Genomic DNA, 18,327 nt, shown 5'->3' on the forward strand with positions numbered 1-18,327 from the left:
AAAGGGTGAAACAAATTTAACGTGCAAAGCTACCTTTTCTCCCTGTCATCTTTTCAATAAATTATCCAGCTAGCCCTTAACAAGATTCTAACTTAATATTCTATTAGATGGATCTCCACCAAAATTATGATGGTCATTATTTGTCTTAAGAAGCAACTTTTTGAATATTTAATGAAACAATAAGATCTTAGCTAGAAATTATTATTTGAATTTTTTGGCGCTTTTAAGCATTCAAGATTTATCTAGTATATAGTCGATGTAGGGCTAAAAATACATACAGATATTCATATACTAGTCATATGCAGAAATCAAAGCCATTAATAATGTCCATGCGTTTGCTCCTTCCCACGGGGCAACATATCCGGAGGACAGCATCGTTTCTTCTTATCAACTCCGAAATTAATTTGCTTGCAGGGTTCAGATTACGTGAGGGGAGAAACAGTGTTAATAGGCCATGAATCCAAACGCCGGCAGACCCAGAGGGAAACGTATATAGGTGTCTTGCGTGCAAACAGTTCAAGTTTCCCTGCTGGCACAAGAAGGCTTTCGTACCGGTGGGTTGAATGCAAAATCTTGGAAGAGCTTCCTGAATTCTTCGTCGGTATTGGGAAGGGCATCCATCCTCTTATAAAGAAAGCCCGCATTCCGAGCACTACTCAGGACTGCACGGCTGCAGAATTCCGGCGCTACCGCCCTCGATCAAAAGAGCACCCAGTCCAGCTCCTCCTCGGCCGACTCGATCAAATTGACGACACCTGCCATTTGCTTCCTCCTGGGTGGTCCCTCATGTAGCGGCCAACCCCCGTGGCCAACTTTCCCTGCCGGACATCCCTTTGAAAGGTGGCGACGTCGTTGGCAAGCCGGCCTACGACGCAAACGAGGTACATGAAACGTGAGTCTGGACCAAGGTGGCTCATGAGCATCTCATCTGTGAACCTTTCTCCCAGCAAGAATGCAGATGTCCATGTTATCATTTTGGATCCGACAGACGGCGGCAAGTCGTACGTATTATTCGTAGCTCGGTATGCGTTCGCTAATGCAATATGCATCCATTCTGCTTCCTCCGGAGAGGTACCTGCAACCTCCGCCCACTGAAATCAACGCATGCATATGTAAAGGTCAGGACACTGATTATTTCAAAGATATGATGTGAGAAATATTTTAACCAAATATTTGAAACGAAACAAAAAAAACTCTCATGATTGAAACATGGAAATTCCAAATATAAAAGGAGCAATTGCTGAGCGGTAACTCATTCCAATGCTTTTAATTGATCGGTTGGACGCACTTGTGCGCTGACAATTCGAATTGTTAGGCCACCAAAAAGTTCAGCAATTTATAGGCCGGTATGATTTTATTCAAAAAGATTTTTTTACATAGAGCTGTTTTTTTCTTTTTCTTTTTCTTTTTCTTTTTCTTTAAAGAGAAGAGCAGAATAGAAGAGAAGGATTTTCGTAGCCAATCCAACTAGTTTGGATAAAAGCTTAATTGAGTTGAGTACATGTTTGTTCATATCTATATGCTCACTTCCATTATTTTTCAAATAATTAGGTTTGGTTTCCCAATTAATCCGGGATCTCTTTAGCTTTTTTTTTTTTTTTTTTCTCTCCATTTGTTCTATTGAATTGGTTGAACGACTTCCCTAAAAGGAGAAGGAAAAATAGGTGCGGTCAAAGACTTTGATGGGCTGGGCTGTCATTAGGTTTAAACGTTTTGGGTTCTTGGTCTCCTATTAGAAAACTCATCCTACAATTCTAAAATCTGCACTATGGTGCATATGCTCTGTGTCCACTAGAGCCTGGTCCATATCTTCACCAACTATAGTATGCTCTTCTCTCACCTAATAACGTGTTGTATGTAGCTCATACAAAACAACATGCTTCACAAGATGGTAGAGTAATAATTCGTCAAACTTTGCTTACCTTAGTAAAACCTGTGACATGCTCACTAGATTGGTTTCAGACCCTAATCTCGGAGGATCTTCTCAACTCTTGACAGCCTCTTATCGAACAGGACCATTCGAGCGTCCTCCCCTTCGACATCCTCAAATATTTGAGGGTCTTCTAAATTAAAGCCATGTGCGATCAAGGACCTCTCGACCACTCTTATGTGTCTCTAGGCATTCCATTGGATGTCATTCGCTTTAACTGGATGCCGGAAACTAAAACAACACAATTATCCTAATTAGTGTATATATTTAACTGTGTGCCAATTGGAAATAGGTGTGTGTTAAATTGAAATAAATGTGTGCCAAGTAGTTGTAACTATGTGTTATCAAGAACTAATAATGTGCAGAGACATGATAGGTGTGTGCCATATAGAGCTAATTTTGTGCTGGCAAGTGAAAGGTGCATGCCAAATAGAAATAAATCTGTGCCAAGTGGTTGTAAGTTCGCCAAATAGAAGTAAGAATATGCAGAGATCTGAATTATTTTTTGCACACCCTTTTGCAAAATTTCATCTCCTCGCGTCTCTATTAGAGCATGCACTTGTGGCTTTTCTCGCGAGAGAAAGTGCAACTCCTCCTCTCTAGGCTCTAGCTTTTCGATCACTCGATTTAGACGAAAATTTAAGTTTTGCATCAGGTTAAAATAGTTGCGATCAAAACTAAAATCTTTTTAAGTTCTTCATAACTTCAGCGATTGCATCCACCTTGCGAGGGAATGGGGCGTTGCTCCAATGCAAGAGATGTGGATACGTGAACGGTGGTTGGTGGCTTTCTAGAAGGCTGTTTGCATGCTCAACAGCCCATGCCTACCAAAAACCAATGTAACCATCATATTTGAAGTCATACTAACCTCTCAAATTCCTCCAGCTCTTGTTGATATAGCTTCTGCAACTTTTGAAAGTCTAACTTTGCAAGTTGTAAATATTTTCTTGTACTCTCATTTCCTGGCCACAATTGTCTTACAGTGCTTATTGTCTTTAATCTAGGCAGGAGGCCTTGACGGGGCAATTCCAATGCAAAATTTACCTACACAAATAAGATTAAAGCAGATTACATAAAGCTAAAAACTTGAAATGCCTGCATTTCATGTTAGAAATGGTTACAAATAGACTATGCTTGCTAGTATTTGTCATGTGTATTGAACATGATATTTTGATGTGGGGTATAAATGGTTACAAATAGTGCTGCTAGAAGTACCTAAATAGGGATAGGTTCATTATATAGCTGCAATTTCACTTTTCCATAAATACTGGGGAAAAAAATAATAGGGTCATGGAAAGTTGATACTCTTAGTAAAAAACTAAATATTTTTATACGAGATTCCATGGAATTTATTCCCCTAAAGGATAACAGGACCATCAATTTCAACCATAGTTAACTTAAATTGACTGATGAGGAATGTATGTGCAAACATTGTATGTCTGAGGGTTTATATGCAAATTTAAAAGTATTGAAGGGTTAATATGCAAACTATTGAAGATTTAGTTAATCTGAAAACGATAAATAATCTAAGGTTGTATATTCTGGATATTCGGAACATTTCTCACTTAATCTCATCAAGCCAACTTCGTGATCCAATTGCAGTTAATTAGTCTGCATGGACCTATATTCAACGAATATATACTTAGGAACTTCATTCAAATTTAAAGAATCGGGGCATTATTACATGAATTTACAAAAATAATTAGAGAGTAAATGCAAAAAATCTTTTCCAATATAAGTCTCACCGGGTCAAGTTTATGGGAACAGAGACTGGATGACAGAGTGTCTCGTCCATGGACATGGCACAAGGATGCAATTCGGATTGTAGATCCTAATTTTCATACTACAATACAAGTTTCATGTGTCTATTTCCTTTCTTTTCTAAGTAATAGTGCTATTGCTATCCGGTAAGAATATAGCTCAAATACTTCAGAGACAAGCAGTATACCCCCATGATTCATTACCAAGACTACTCTCCTAAAATATTATGGTAATTTCCCTTCTTTTCCGCAGTTTTTTTTCTTTTCTTTTCTTTTTATTAAAAAAGAATCTTCCTCCCCTGCTTTGAGAACAGGATATGTCGTTGGATTGTTCAGCCAAAAACTTAATATTTTTGCCAAGACCAATCATCAATGATCGTATAAACCACATTCAAGCGACAGCTTAGGGGGGGTCTTACCTCTATCCCAAGGTTGTTGGGCTGCAAAAGAGTTGGGTTCCCCTCGGACAAGACGTTAAGGAGTTGGGACCTTGCAAATTCCTGTGCTTCTCCCATTATTTTTGATTCAGTCGGGAAGCCTGTCCGAGAGCATCTATACAGGTTCAACATAGCTGATATATTGGTTGGTGAATCGACGGAGAAACATTCATAAAAGCTCTTTTCCCCATCCTCTAAAGCCATAAGAACACCTGCAAATAGATATCCAAGTGGTCAATCTCATTTAGTTGAGTTATATGGGCTTATGGGCTTGGAACAAGTTCCAATCGAGATGTTATTGGAGCAGAGAGAAAAGGCCGTGCGTCGATACCTGCAGAGACGGGGTAGCCATGATGCCTCAGCAAGCGAAAGGCTAATACTGTGGCTTTTGCATCATTCAACCCATACCTATCATCCCATTGCCTGCGGTTGAGAAACATAATTACGTACAGAGCTGTTTAGGTAATTAAATACGAGATGACCGCATCTTACATATAGGAGTCCCCACCTTCAAAAGAAATTTTGAAGATGTGGTCATGATCTCATGACACAATTGTTTTATTAGATGCCAGATTTTGGTTGATTTAAGAGTCTGGTTCATATTTTCCTTCTCTACAGTTGGCTGGGTGGCACTTTATACACTCATGGCACGAGGTGCGTTTATATATACTAACACGATGCACTTACATGTAGCTTGTGCGTAAAATACGTCGGATTTGGTGTTCGAAGTATCTTTGGATTCCAAGCCGCTCCATCAAATCCACCAACATTAGAGCCTCAAAAAGAGCAGCAGTATCCATTAGACAAGTCTCAATGGATGCGAGTTCCACCTCTATTGCACCAACCAGATCCTCCTCTTTTTCCTCTGCCTGCATGAAGCCCTCATGCAAGAGGCTAGGTTGGTAAGATCATGTTATATCTTATCTTTCTCCTATATAAGTGTGAGGATCCGTGCAGGCGTGTGTTTAGTCCTACATCGGTTATTCACTGGATAAATTTTGGATACTTATACAGAATCAAGAAATCCAAATAATACCTTTCGGATAGCCTTTTTGGGTGAGATCCTGTATTATTACAAATGGTATCAGAGCGAACTCGGTTAATAGTCTATGTGGACTAGGAGACACTACAGCCGGGTTCATTAAGGCTGACCACAGGGGCGAGTACATCAACACTTGAATGGGGGAGTCTGTAATGACCCGTGCAGGCGTGTGTTTATTCCTACATCGGTTATTTGCCGAGAAGATCTTAGGTACTTATATAGAACAAAAAAATCCAAATAATACCTTCTGGCTAGTTATTTTGGGTGAGATGCTGAATTGTTATAATAAGTCATGTTTGGTAACTCTCGTCATGCTAAATTTTCTAAGTTCCGCCTTCTCGTCATGCTATTTTTTTTTTTTTTAAAGTAAATCTGGCATTTCATATGGCTCTTAAACGAACACAGCAGCCCGTCAAGTCATAAAAAAAGAAAACGATACAAATAGTGCTGCTAGCAGTACCTAAATAGGAATGTACCTAAATAGGAACGGAGCAGCTGGCTGAGCAAGGGAGCAGGGGAGAGCCATACTGCTCAAAATTTTTTCCTTCCTCTGGCCTCTGATCTACTCGTGGTGACTCCAGGTATAATGCCTCGCTGCCTGCTATATAAGGATGAGCGCGGGGTTTAAAGCCTAAACACTCGTCCCTTAAGCTAATGCAGAGTTATCAGTTCGTTCAAACATGTTAACGTCATTTAAAACATTACCACAATATAAATTCAAAAAAACAAAAAGTTTTACAAGATTTAATAAATCACAAAGACCATGTGTTTGGCAAAAATAAAGAGTAACTTTAATCTTTGTTATATATATCTTAGATCCTATTTTGACAAGACAAGCATCCGTGCAATAATATTGAGAATTAAAAGAATATGGTGTACATATACATGATTTGACAAGACAAGCATCCGGTGCATGTATGTAGCTAAATTAAATCGCTCGCACACACATATCCGAATGCTTATGCATGTTTGTTTTTCTCTTATTTTTTTTTTCGAAGAGATGAAGATAGTGGCAAGAATATCCCTTCACCTGTCAAGATCGAACCTAAATTCTCTCCCTGTCTACGCCATGAGAAGAGTCGCAATTTTTATCTGCATTCACTAACCCATCAAAACTCATCCAAAATAATGGATTTTGGTTTGATTTTTTTTAAAATAGATAATATAAGTTAGTCAAGATCAATTAGAATATAAATCAAATGTTATGAATTAGTTAAGACCAATTCTATTAGAAATGGATCGGGTGTAGATTTAGCCTGTCTCCCTGAAGGGTCAATGCAAGTATAATATAAATCTTTAAAATCTATCTTTTAATTGCTAAGATCAAGAGTGGGTACAAATACTAGAAATGCATATTTAGAGATATTTTTAGTGATCAAGCATTTAGAAAGCAAGTGCAGAATGAAAATTTGAGAAAAAATTTTAATTGGATGGGTTATTCTAGATAAAACATTTTGGTTAAGTCAGATTCATCATTAAATTTTTTTAAAAAAGTGATAGCTACATCATATACCATGCTCTATAAAGATTGTTGATTTGACTAGAAAAGTTGCATAACTAACAGTTAAGCAAATAAATAAGATATAATAAAAAGAAAGAGGAGAGTGTAGCATGTTTTGGAATTATCACTTTTTCCACTTAAATTTTGTCCCACACTTTCTTACTTTGTTTGGATCGGCCATTCTAAATACCTTATTTTAAGATTATTTTGCTTTTATTTATTTTTATAAATATAGATAAGTAACATGCTATTTGAGGTTGATAGGTAGGTATAGGCTTTTATGAAATAAATAGGTTGCGTATGGATTTGTTCTTTTGGAATTAATTATGATTGGTTGGTTATGGGTTGAGGTTCTTAACTCAACCCCGAATTGATTTGATCCAAACCTGACCTAAGCTAGCTCATGGCCAGCCATAATTATAGGGATAGTGTTGTCAATTAATGTATCCAAATATGGTCAGCAAACAATTATTGTTTTCATCCAATGGCTTAGATCTTAATTAGTTGACAACCATTAAAGCATATGACTTATCATCCTAACCTCTCAAGTTCCTTTAGTTCTTGTTGATATAGCTTCTGCGACTTTTAAAAGTCTAACTTTGGGAGTTTTAAATATTTTCTTGTACTCTCATTTTCTGGCCATAATTGTCTTATGATGCTTGTTGTCTCTAATCTAGGCAGGACGCATTGACGGAAAAATTCCAATACAAAATTTACCTACACAAATCAGAATTAAAGCAATTTACGTAAAGCTAAAAGACTTGAAATGCCTACATTTCATGTTAGAATGTGACCTGAAAATAAGTGTCACGGACAGCTTGCTAGTATTTGTCATGTGTATGTGTATTGTGACTACTGGGACTGGGCCGCCAGATGGGCCGACCTGGACCAAGGTCGGCAGCCCATCTGGAGGCCACCACCTCCTATGGTCCTACTTCGGAGAGGTACAGCTGCCGGCGGAAGGGAGAGACAGCTGCTGACCGCTAAAGTGGTTATCACCGCTTAAGAAGCCCTATTTTCTAGCCCTCTTATCGTGCCCCTCCTTCTTCCTCAGAGAGGAATTCCTGAACCAGCAACCACTGAGGCGCCGGAGCAGGGATCGTTGCAGTTCACCCCCGAAATAGGTAAGCCTTCCGACCACCTTGTTTCCATTTTCTCTGCCCTTCCTCCTCCCGATCCACTCGGGAGGATAGGTAAATTAAAAGAGAAAAAGAAAGAGAGGAAGCAAGAAAGAAAGAAAGAAGAAGAAGAAAAGGGGGAAGAAGGGGGCGGGGACTCACCTGTGTGCGGCCATCGCCGGCGTCGTGGGGAGCGGCCGCGGACGTCGCGGGAGCCGCCGGCCTCGGCTTGGCCGCGGGCGCAAGCCGCAGGGCGCCGCCGGCCGTGGCCCGGCCCCTCTCGTGCGGAGGACCTCTCCTTCTTGGCTTCGGGTGAGGAGTTAAGAGGGAGGGGGAGGGTTGAGAAGAAGAAAGGGAGGAGAAGAAGTCGAGAGAATAGAGGGAAAGAGAGGAAAAGAGAGGAGAAAAGAGGAAAAGAGAAATAGAAGAAGTCGGGAGAATAAAGAGAGGAAGAGAGAGGGCTTGGGGAGCGAGAGAGAATGTGTCAGGGTGAGAGAGGGCGTTAGAGAGTGAAGGAGGTGAAGAGGGAAAGAAAGGAACGGCAGAAGTGGGGAAAGGGAGGAAGAGAAGTTTCTGGAGAAAGGGGAAGAGAAGAAAAGAAATAGAGAAGAAAGAGAAGGAAAAGAAAAGCCCCCTAATTCGATCCTGGCCGTACTATCCGTGGACCTCTTGGTCCAGATCATGGACCGGCTGCCGGACTCCGGAGACCGGAAGTCTTTACGCCTCGTCTCCCGCAGTTTCCTCCGCGTGGAGGCGCTCCACCGCCGCGCCCTCCGCGTCCTCCGCCGGGAGTCCCTCCCTTCCCTCTTGCACTCCTGCTCTGCTCTCGAATCCCTAGACCTCTCCGCCTGCTCTGCCCTCGATGACGCCTCCTCCACACCGCTGGTGGTCGCCAGGGGTTGAAAGCAATGTGCCTTGCCGGGGCCATGGGGATCGGGTGGCGGGGGCTGGAGGCGCTGGTGGTGGCGTGCCCATAGTTGGAGGTGGTGGACCTCTCGCACCGCTTCGACATCGGGGACTGGGAGGTGGCACTGTTTCGGCCGCCGGTAGGCTGAGGGAGCTGAGGCTGGACAAGTGCATTGGGATCACAGACAGAGAGAGAGAGAGAGAGAGAGAGAGAGAGAGAGAGATTGGGTATTCCAGGTTCGGGTTGGGTATGGATGGGGTCGTTGGGTAAACGATCCAAATTGATCCAAAAAAAAAAAAAAATCGGATCAGGCCGAGTCCGGGTCAGGTTGAGATTAGATTGTCCGAGATCCGATCCAAAGAGCAGAACAGGTCTAATTTTAGGACCAAATCTGGACCCATGGATCCTCTAAAACGGATCGAATCGAGTTGGGTCTGATTGGATTGGGTTGTGTCGGGTCACGAGTCGAGCTGTAGACGTGGTAGATTAAGAACTGTAATAGTAGCTTAGAAGCATATGTAGCAGGTTAGGAGTTGACATAATAACTCAAAAACCGATATTGTAGATTGATATATCAAGAGGAAATAAGAGAAAAATATTTACTATGTTAAAATATTTACAGAAGAAGAGAAAAATAAAAGAAAAAAGATAATTTTATTTCTCCGTTCCATCATATTCAATACATCTCAGCAGTTATATATACTATTATGCATACTCCATATAAGAAAAATAATATAGATCGATATATAATTATGTTAATAGAAAAAAATATTATGGGTGATGCAGATTGTTACATAGTTTCTAAAATTATGCTAACATAAGGCACAAATTAATTTGCTTACAAGTTCAAATTGTTTTGTAGACGGTGCGAGAGGGAAACAGACAGATAGATGACCAGTGTGCAGACCGTTGAATTCATTGCTTCGCTGCTAGCTCAATCAGCCTTCATTCAAGTGGGTTAAACATAAAATCTTGGGAGAGTTTCATGAGTTCTTCGTCAGGATTGGTATAGCCATCCACCCTTCTGTAAAGAAGACGGGCACCTCGAGCATTACCCAGGACTGCACGGCTACAGAACTCCGGCGCTACTGCTCTTGATCGATAGAGCTCCCACTCCAGTTCCTGACAGGCCAACTCAATCACACTGGTGAGACCTACCATGGCTTCCACCTGCGTGCAGCCTGGGTGGTCCCTCATGTAGCAGCCAACCCCTGTGGCCAGCTTTCCCTCCTCGAGCTCCCTCGAAGAGGAGGCAAGATCATTGGAAAGTCGGCATACGACGGAAACGAGGTGCATGAAGCGTGAGTCAGGACCAATGTGGCGGAGCATCTCATCTGTGATCTTCTCTCCCAGAAAGAATGCAGATGTCCCTGTTACCATTTTCGTTCCAATAGTGTCCTTGGCGCATTGCATGTATTCTTCGTAGGTCGGAATGCGTTCGCCGTGCAACCATTCTGCTTCCTTTAGAAAGGAAGCTACAAAATCTGCCCACTGAAATGAACGCATGCATACGATATATAAGCCTATTGTTGTGCTTGTGAGAGAGCCTATATGGTTCAGGACTTCAATTAGTTCAAAGATATGACATGAGAAATATTCCAATTAAATATGTTTTTAAAAAATCTCTCATGTTTGAAATATGGAAATCTAAATATAAGACAGTTGCAACTGCTGAACTATAACTCATTCCAATGCTTTTTAGTTGATCAGTTGGCCAGACTTGCGTGCTGACCCATTTAAATTGTTAGGACACTAGAAAGTCCAGCAATTTATCGACAGGGATTTTATTTAAAAAGAGACTTAAGGAGAGTTTTGTTCTTCCGTTAAAGAGAAGGACAGAGGAAAAGGAATTATGTAACCAATCCAAACTAATACGAGACCTCGTTAGCTATATTTCATTTCTTCTTTTAAATTGGCCGAATGACTTCTTAAAAAGGTCGGAAAGAGGTGCGGCCAAAGCCGTTGATGGACCTGGGCTAATGTCATTAGGACTGAATGTCTAATCTTTGGGTTATTGTCCTCCTGCTAGAACTTAGCTTTCAGCATCTAAATTGATTAATTGAGAAAATTCATACTTACCATATGCCTGAATATGGGAAGGATGTCGCGACCCTGAACTCGGTTGGCTTCTGCTGCCAGCTCTAGATAGGTACCGTCTATGCCTTCGAATGCTAGCTTATGTTGAGGAAGATCATTGATAAGAGATGAGTCCCACCTGGCATGGAAGAGAAATTAAGAATGATAGAAAAGGCCTTTAATCCAAACATTCTAAATCGGTTTACAGCCTAATGATTGCACCCTTCCTTCAATTAGAGGAGGTTCCATGTTCAAACTTGTTGGTATAGGTGGCTCTCTGGGTGCTAGAAATGGATAATTGACATCAATCCATGGCATTGATCATGCTTTCCTCAAAAATAATTTTTTTTTAAAAAAAAAAAGATAAGGTAAGATGTTATGCTAATTAAGCTAGTCTCTACGCTGATTGGAACCCAGACATGGGTCGGCTAGAACTAGATTGTGGTTGTTCTGTCAATAGGCACGGAGAAGTTAAGCACTAGAAAAATTCGACAAGGAGGATCGTTTGATAATTTGGTATGGATTTAAAAAATGTTGTGGGAATAATTACACCGGAGGTGAAAATAAAGTGGTGCTTGTTAATTCACTATTTAAAAGAAAAATACGTATAAATCTATGGAACTCAGAATCACCAATAAAAATGCAAGAATGGAATACTATTAGTAGTTATCAAAAGTTTGAATGGAGACATAGACTTCTGAAGTTAGTCATCCTCCCAAACTCTTTGCTTTATAATAGTAGCAAGGTAGGCGATTTGCTTGAGATCCTTATTGACATGAAAATTCCCCCATGTGTTGAACAACTTCTCTGAGAAAAACAAAACAATTTGCTAGTGACATTCTCCTAGCAATTGGATACATGCTGAGAAGACCATCCAAAGACCAACTTTGCTAAGCATGAAACATGCTGAGAAATTGGGCTGCCTCCTCCAAATCGAGAACATTTTAGGTTATTGAGTTGGTGTTTCCAATCATTTCATTGAAATGGTCGGTTTTTTTTTTTTTTTTTTTTTTTTTTTTGGGGGGGGGGGATGTATACTTACCTCCTGAAAGCCTCGTTGAAGCGCCGAAGTTCTTGAAGGTCATAGTTTTTGTCATCAAAGAGATCATCAAGAATGGTGATCAAAGCTATACACTTGGTATAGGCTAGCCGAAAAGATGAAAATTGAGGTTCATTGATAATTGGTACCACTATAAAGTAACTTTGTATAAGCCTCTTACGTCCACGTTTCATTTCATCAAACCCAAATTGCTGCCACCATCTGCAAAAGTTAACACAGAATATCGAAATATCCATGGCAAAGAGCTACAAGATGAAGATAAAAATATGTGATGATGTCTAGATAAAATCACTAGATCATGATTTTCATTGCTATCTTCCATTTACTTGAGTCAAACACTTGGTGACCGCTCCAAGTTATGAAGGGAGAACCTTCCTTCCAAATACAGGATAGGGCTCAAAATAATATTGTCAAATTAAAAGAATATGTTGTATATGTACTTGATCTTAGCTTTTCTCCAAGATCTTGGTTATATGTTGCTAGAAAATCACATACACATATACAACTCTTTTTATATATAATTAGATCAGATATATAATTAGTTGGGATAAATTAGAAAATAAATGGACCAGGTATGAATTAGTTGAGACCAATTCTATTACAAATGGGTCAGGCTTAGGTTTATCCTCTTAATTGGCTTGGTGAGTCGATGCAAGGAGAAAATAAATCTTCAAATTCTAGCAATTAGTTTCCAGAATAAGTACAAGTATGGGTGCAAAGAAGTGAATATTATATAGATATTTTTAGTAACAAAGCATTTAGAAAGCAGGTGCACAATCAAGATTTTGAGAAAAATTTTGAATTGGATGGATTATTCTAGATATAAGATTCCGGCTAGTAAGATTCATTCTCAAATTTCTAAAATTAGTGGCAGCCACATCATATACCATGCTCTATTAGAAGATTGGTTCGGATGATTAGAAAAATTGTATAATTAATATTTAAATAAATAAATAAAATATAATAAATAAAAGGTGGAGAATATAGAATGTCTAGGATTTATCTTTTTTTCCTCTTAAATTGCTTCTCTCACTTTCATACTTTTTTTGGATGTCCTATTCTACAAAACTAATTTTTAAATTTATTTCGCTTTTATTTATTAATATTTATAATTGATAAGTAATGTGCTGATTGAGGATGATAGGTGAATTTTGGTTTTTACGAAAATAAATAGCTTTAGATTTATTCTTTTGAAATTAATATGAATGGGTTGGGTATGGGTTGAGGTTTTTTTTTTTGACTCAACCCCAAGTTGATCTCATCAAGACCTAAGCTGTGAGGATAGAGATATCAGTTGACAGATGCGAATATGGTTAGCAAGAAATTATTATTTTCATCCTATGTCCTAGATCTTAATTAGTTAGCATCCCTTAAAATATATGACTTATCATACTGACCTCTCCAATTCCTCCAGCTCTTGTTGATATAGCTTCTGCAACTTTTTTAAGTCCAACTTTGCAAGTTTTAAATATTTTCTTGTGCTCTCATTTCCTGGCCACAATTGTTTTATAATGCTTCTTGACTCTAATCGTGGCATGAGGCGTTGGCGAGGTAATTCCAATGCAAAATTTACCTAGACAAATCAGATTAAAGCAGATTAGATAAAGCTGAAAAACGTCAAATCCCGGCATTTGATATTAGAATATGATTTGAAAATAAGTGTCATGGCCACCTTCTAGTATTTGGCATGTGCATGGAACATGATATTTAATTTGATGTCGTGTACAAATGGTTAAAATATTGCTGCTAGCAGTGCCTAAATTGGACAGGTTCATCATATAGTTGCAATTTCACGTTTCCATAAACATTGCAAAAGTTTGCTTACACACAATCTTCCTCCCTTGCCTTAAGAACAATATTCCAGCGACAGCTTGGGGGTGTCTTACCTCTATCCCAAGGTTGTTGGGCTGCAACAGAGTTGGGTTCCGCTCGGACAAGACGTTAAGGAGTTGGGACCTTGCAAATTCCTGTGCATCTCCCATGATTTTTGATTCAGACGGGAAGCCTGTCTGAGAGCATCTATACAGGTTCAACATAGCTGATATATTGGTTGGTGAATCCACGGAGAAACATTCATAAAAGCTCTTTTTTCCCTCCTCTAAAGCCATAAGAACACCTGCAAATAGATATCGAAGTGGTCAATCTCATTAGTTGAGTTATATGGGCTTATGGGCGTGGAAAAAGAACCAGCATACATCACAGCTAGGCCTGCAAGCAAGCATGCAGTTCGCCGGGACCGGGGTGTGCCCCTCAAGTTCCCATCCAGATATTATTTGAGCAGAGAAAAAAGGCCGCGCGTCAATACCTGCAGAGACTGGGTAGCCATGAAGCCTTAGCAAGCGAAAGGCTAATACTGTGGTTTTTGCATCATTCAACCCATACTTATGATCCCATTGCCTGCAGTTGAAAAACATAATTACGTGCAGAGCTGTTTAGGTAAATACGAGATGACCGCACCTTATATATAGGAGTCTCCACCTTCAAAAGAAATTTTGAAGATGTGGTCATGATCTCATGACACAATTGTTTTATTAGATGCCAAATTTCTGTTGATTTAGAGTCTGGTTCATATTTTCCTTCTCTACAGTTGGCTGGGTGGCACTTTATACGCTCATGGCATGAAGTGCGTCTATATATACTAACACGATCGATGCACTTACATGTAGCTTGTGCATAAAATACGTCGGATTTGGTGTTCGAAGTATCTTTGGATTCCAAGCCGTTCCATCAAATCCACCAACATTAGAGCCTCAAAAAGAGCAGCAGTATCCATTAGACAAGTCTCAATGGATGCAAGTTCCACCTCTATTGCACCAATCAGATCCTCCTCTTTTTCCTCTGCCTGCATGAAGCCCTCCTACAAGAGGCTAGGTTGGTAAGATCATGTTCGACAAAAAGCTTTATCTTTATCTTTCTTCTATATAAATGTGAAGATTCATGCAGGCATGTGTTTAGTCCCACATCGATTATTCGTTGGATAGATTTTGAATACTTATATAGAATAAAAAAATTCAAATAATACATTTCAGATAGCCTTTCTGATTGAGGTCCTAGATTATTACAAATGGTATCAGAGCGTTCATTATTTTGTAGGGCATCCTACTCAGCTGGGTGGGGAGGTGAAACAAGTCTAACCAACAAGAACGCAAGCATCTAGTTTTCACATATCCATATTAGTTATAAGATAAATCATACGTGGGAGTTGACATATCATATTTTTTAATTAATAAGTATAAACTGGCATGCATCTTGAGGTTTAATAAATCTTGCTCTACAGCTAGAGAGATAGAGAGAGACCTCCGGCTTTAGAAGGGCAAACGGGGAATGGCGCGTGCTTCTTCTCGTGTGGAGAAGCTGAGGTGAAAGCGAGAGTGACTGACGGAGGTGGCGGCCCGGAGATTCTGGCAGCGATGCCAAAGCAGATGGGCGATGGGTGAGCGAGCGCGGAAGTGATGGAGCATGAGGCCGAGCAAGGGAGCAGGGGAGAGCCATCCTACTCAAAATTCTTTCTTTTCTCCGCCTCTGATCTACTCCTGGTATGACTCCAGGTAATGACTTGCTGCCTGCTATATAATGACGAGCGCGGGGTTTAAAGTCTAAACACTCGTCCCTTAAGTGAAAGGGGCTATCATTGCTGATTTTTCTAGTGGAAATGTCTTTCACGTTTTTTTTTGGGACAACCTCAAATTTTCTAAGTTCCGACTTTTCGTCATGCTAAGAATTTAAAATATTTTTTTTTTTAGTAAATCTGGCATTTCATATGGCTCTTAAACGAAAACAGCAGCCCGTCAATTAAAAAAAAAAAAGAAAACAATACAAATAGTGCTTCTAGCAGTACCTAAATAGGGATAGGTTCATTGTACAGCTGCAATTTCACTTTTCCATAAATACTAGAAAAGTTTGCCTACCGCGGATGTGATGGAGATGGAGCAGGCGGCTGAGCAAATGAGAGAGCCATACTACTCAAAATTCTTTCCTTTCCCTGGCCTCTGATCCACTCGTAGTACGACTCCAGGTATAATGCCTCGCTGGCTGCTATAAGAGGATGGACCTATATGCAAACATGTTAACGTCATTTAAAACATTACCACAACATAAATTCATCTAAGATATGATATTTTGTCTTTGAATCTTCGTCGTTCTAGTCTATGCTCGTGCATATTTTGTCTTTGAATCTTCGTCGTTCCAGTCTATGCTCGTGCATATTTTGTCTTTGAAGCTTCGTCGTTCCAATCTATACTCGTGCATTCTGGCCTTCCAAATCGCACCGCCTTCCATTATCTGCCCGCACCATCAGTCAGTCACTGGGCCCACTGACGGCGTATTCCACACATTCAATCGAAAAGTCTTCTATTTTGAATGCTCAACGAAAAGCCTTTCTTCCGAAAGTTTGGGACACCATTTTGTCTTATACCGTTTGATTCTTAATTTGACCATGACTTTTTAGACTACGGTAAACAAAAAAAATAGGAAAAGGCCACCCACTTTCTAATATCGCTAAACGCCATTCAGGTTTCTAAGATCTACTTACTCAAAAAAAAAGAAAAAAACAAAAAACAAAAAGTTTTACAAGATTTAATAAATCACAAAGACCTTGTGTTTGGCAAAAACAAAGATTAACGTTAATCTTTGTTATATCTTAGATCCTATTTTGACAGTCCATGCAACAAGACAAGCATCCGTGCAATAATATTGAGAAATTAAAAGAATATGGTGTACATATACATGATTTGACCATTTCTCCGGTGTATGTAGCTAAATTAAATCGCTCACACACACATATCAGGATGCTTATGCATGTTTGTTTTTCTCTTAATATTTTTTTTTTTCCGGAGAGATGAGAATAGTGGCAAAAATACCCCTTCGAACCTAAATTCTCTCCCTGTCTACACCATGAGAAGAGTCGCAATTTTTATCTGCATTCACTAATCCATCAAAACTCATCCAAAATAATGGATTTTTTTTTAAATAGATAATATAAGTTAGTCAAGATCAATTAGAATATAAATCAAATGGTATGAATTAGTTAAGACCAATTCTATTAGAAATGGATCGGGTATAGATTTAGCCTGTCGCCCTGAAGGGTCAATGCAGGTATAATATAAATCTTTAAAATCTATCTTTTAATTGCTAAGATCAAGAGTGGGTACAAGTACTAGTGCAAAGAAATGCATATTTAGAGATATTTTTAGTGATCAAGCATTTAGAAAGCAAGTGTAGAATGAAGATTTGAGAAAAAAATTTAATTGGATGGGTTGTTCTAGATAAAACATTCTGGTTAAGCCAGATTCATTATTAAATCTCTAAAAAAAAGTGATAGCTACATCATATACCATGCTTTATAAAGATTGTTCATTTGACTAGAAAAGTTGCATAACTAACCGTTAAGAAAATAAATAAGATATAATAAAAAGAAAGAGGAGAGTGTAGCATGTTTTGGAATTATCGCTTTTTCCACTTAAATTTTGTCCCCCACTTTCTTACTTTGTTTGGATCGGCCATTCTAAATACCTTATTTTTAAGATTATTTTGCTTTTATTTATTTTTATAAATATAGATAAGTAACATGCTATTTGAGGTTGATAGGTAGGTATGGGCTTTTATGAAATAAATAGGTTGCATATGGATTTGTTCTTTTGGAATTAATTATGATTGGTCTGGTTATGGGTTGAGGTTCTTAACTCAACCCCAAATTGATTTGATCCAAACCTGACCTAAGCTAGCTCAATGCCAGCCATAATTATAGGGATAGTGGTGTCAATTAATGTATGCAAATATGCTCAGCAAACAATTATTGTTTTCATCCAATGGCCTTAAATCTTAATTAGTTGACAACCATTAAAACATATTACTTATCATACTAACCTCTCAAATTCCTTCAGTTCTTGTTGATATAGCTTCTGCGACTTTTGAAAGTCTAACTTTGCAAGTTTTAAATATTTTCTTGTACTCTCATTTCCTGGCCACAATTGTCTTATGATGCTTCTTGTCTCTAATCTAGGCAGGACGCATTGGCAGAAAAAATTCAATGCAAAATTTACCTACACAAATCAGAATTAAAGCAATTTACGTAAAGCTAAAAGACTTGAAATGCTTGCATTTCATGTTAGAATGTGACTTGAAAATAAGTGTCCTGGACAGCTTGCTAGTATTTGTTATGTGTATAAGTGTATTGTGACTACTGGGCCTGGGCCGCCAGATGGGCTGACCTGGACCAAGGTCGGCAGCCCATCTGGAGGTCACCACCTCCTACAGTCCTACTTCGGGGAGGTACAGCTGCCGGCGAAAGGGAGAGACAGCTGCCGACCGCTAAAGTGGTTATCACCGCTTAAGAAGCCCTATTTCTAGCCCTCTTATCGTGCCCCTCCTTCTTCCTCAGAGAGGAATTCCTGAACCAGCAACCACCGAGGCGCCGGAGCAGGGATCGTTGCAGTTCACCCCTGAAATAGGTAAGCCTCCCGACCACCTTGTTTCCATTCTCCCTGCCCTTCCTCCT

General features: G+C 39.4%; 2 protein-coding genes and 1 long non-coding RNA gene across 5 annotated transcripts; 1 reads left to right on the forward strand and 2 right to left on the reverse strand.

Moving 5' to 3' along the window:
* Window positions 1–201: 201 nt before the first annotated feature.
* LOC103704725 (bifunctional levopimaradiene synthase, chloroplastic-like) lies at window positions 202–8,010 on the reverse strand. Of its 3 annotated transcripts, XR_005507822.1 has the most exons (6): window positions 4,815–5,131; window positions 4,459–4,550; window positions 4,110–4,339; window positions 2,799–2,974; window positions 1,923–2,161; window positions 914–1,091 (listed from the first exon to the last, which is right to left on the reverse strand). XR_005507822.1 is itself a non-coding variant. In XM_039117886.1 (5 exons), the coding sequence occupies exons 1-5, from the start codon at window positions 5,000–5,002 to the stop codon at window positions 1,034–1,036; spliced, it is 744 nt and encodes a 247-aa protein (XP_038973814.1). In that variant the 5' UTR covers window positions 5,003–5,132; the 3' UTR covers window positions 202–1,033. The 3 variants fall into 3 exon arrangements, 2 of the variants coding, with proteins under 2 accessions (XP_038973814.1, XP_038973815.1); XM_039117886.1 differs by lacking the exon at window positions 1,923–2,161 and having other exon boundaries at window positions 202–1,091; window positions 4,815–5,132; XM_039117887.1 differs by lacking the exons at window positions 1,923–2,161; window positions 4,815–5,131 and adding an exon at window positions 7,951–8,010 and having other exon boundaries at window positions 1,011–1,091.
* Window positions 5,195–10,317, forward strand: LOC120105438. Its single transcript, XR_005507823.1, has 2 exons — window positions 5,195–7,794; window positions 9,558–10,317. It is a non-coding gene; the product is annotated as an uncharacterized LOC120105438 (long non-coding RNA).
* LOC113463006 (bifunctional levopimaradiene synthase, chloroplastic-like) lies at window positions 9,575–15,332 on the reverse strand. The gene is made up of 8 exons (XM_039117885.1): window positions 15,129–15,332; window positions 14,492–14,688; window positions 14,137–14,228; window positions 13,718–13,947; window positions 13,229–13,404; window positions 11,814–12,032; window positions 10,775–10,910; window positions 9,575–10,186 (listed from the first exon to the last, which is right to left on the reverse strand). Exons 1-8 carry the CDS (start codon window positions 15,321–15,323, stop codon window positions 9,641–9,643), a joined length of 1,791 nt encoding a protein of 596 aa, XP_038973813.1. The 5' UTR covers window positions 15,324–15,332; the 3' UTR covers window positions 9,575–9,640.
* Between the last annotated feature and the right edge of the window lie 2,995 nt (window positions 15,333–18,327).

This window comes from Phoenix dactylifera, unplaced genomic scaffold (assembly GCF_009389715.1).
Source record: "Phoenix dactylifera cultivar Barhee BC4 unplaced genomic scaffold, palm_55x_up_171113_PBpolish2nd_filt_p 000283F, whole genome shotgun sequence".
NCBI lineage: Eukaryota > Viridiplantae > Streptophyta > Magnoliopsida > Arecales > Arecaceae > Phoenix > Phoenix dactylifera.

Bases quoted from the DNA above. Each gene is read 5' to 3' on its own strand.
- LOC103704725 (XM_039117886.1), bottom strand. From the start codon at position 5,002: ATGCAGGCAGAGGAAAAAGAGGAGGATCTGGTTGGTGCAATAGAGGTG. The intron at 2,975-4,109 runs GTAAGACCCCCC...TTATTTGTGTAG, and splicing joins CCAACAACCTTGGGATAGAG to GTAAATTTTGCATTGGAATT. The intron at 1,092-2,798 runs GTTAGTATGACT...CGTTGATTTCAG, and splicing joins GAGCTGGAGGAATTTGAGAG to TGGGCGGAGGTTGCAGGTAC.
- LOC113463006 (XM_039117885.1), bottom strand. From the start codon at position 15,323: ATGGCTCTCCCCTGCTCCCTTGCTCGGCCTCATGCTCCATCACTTCCG. The intron at 14,229-14,491 runs GTAAGTGCATCG...TTTCAACTGCAG, and splicing joins ATTTTATGCACAAGCTACAT to GCAATGGGATCATAAGTATG. The intron at 13,405-13,717 runs GTAAGACACCCC...TGATTTGTCTAG, and splicing joins CCAACAACCTTGGGATAGAG to GTAAATTTTGCATTGGAATT.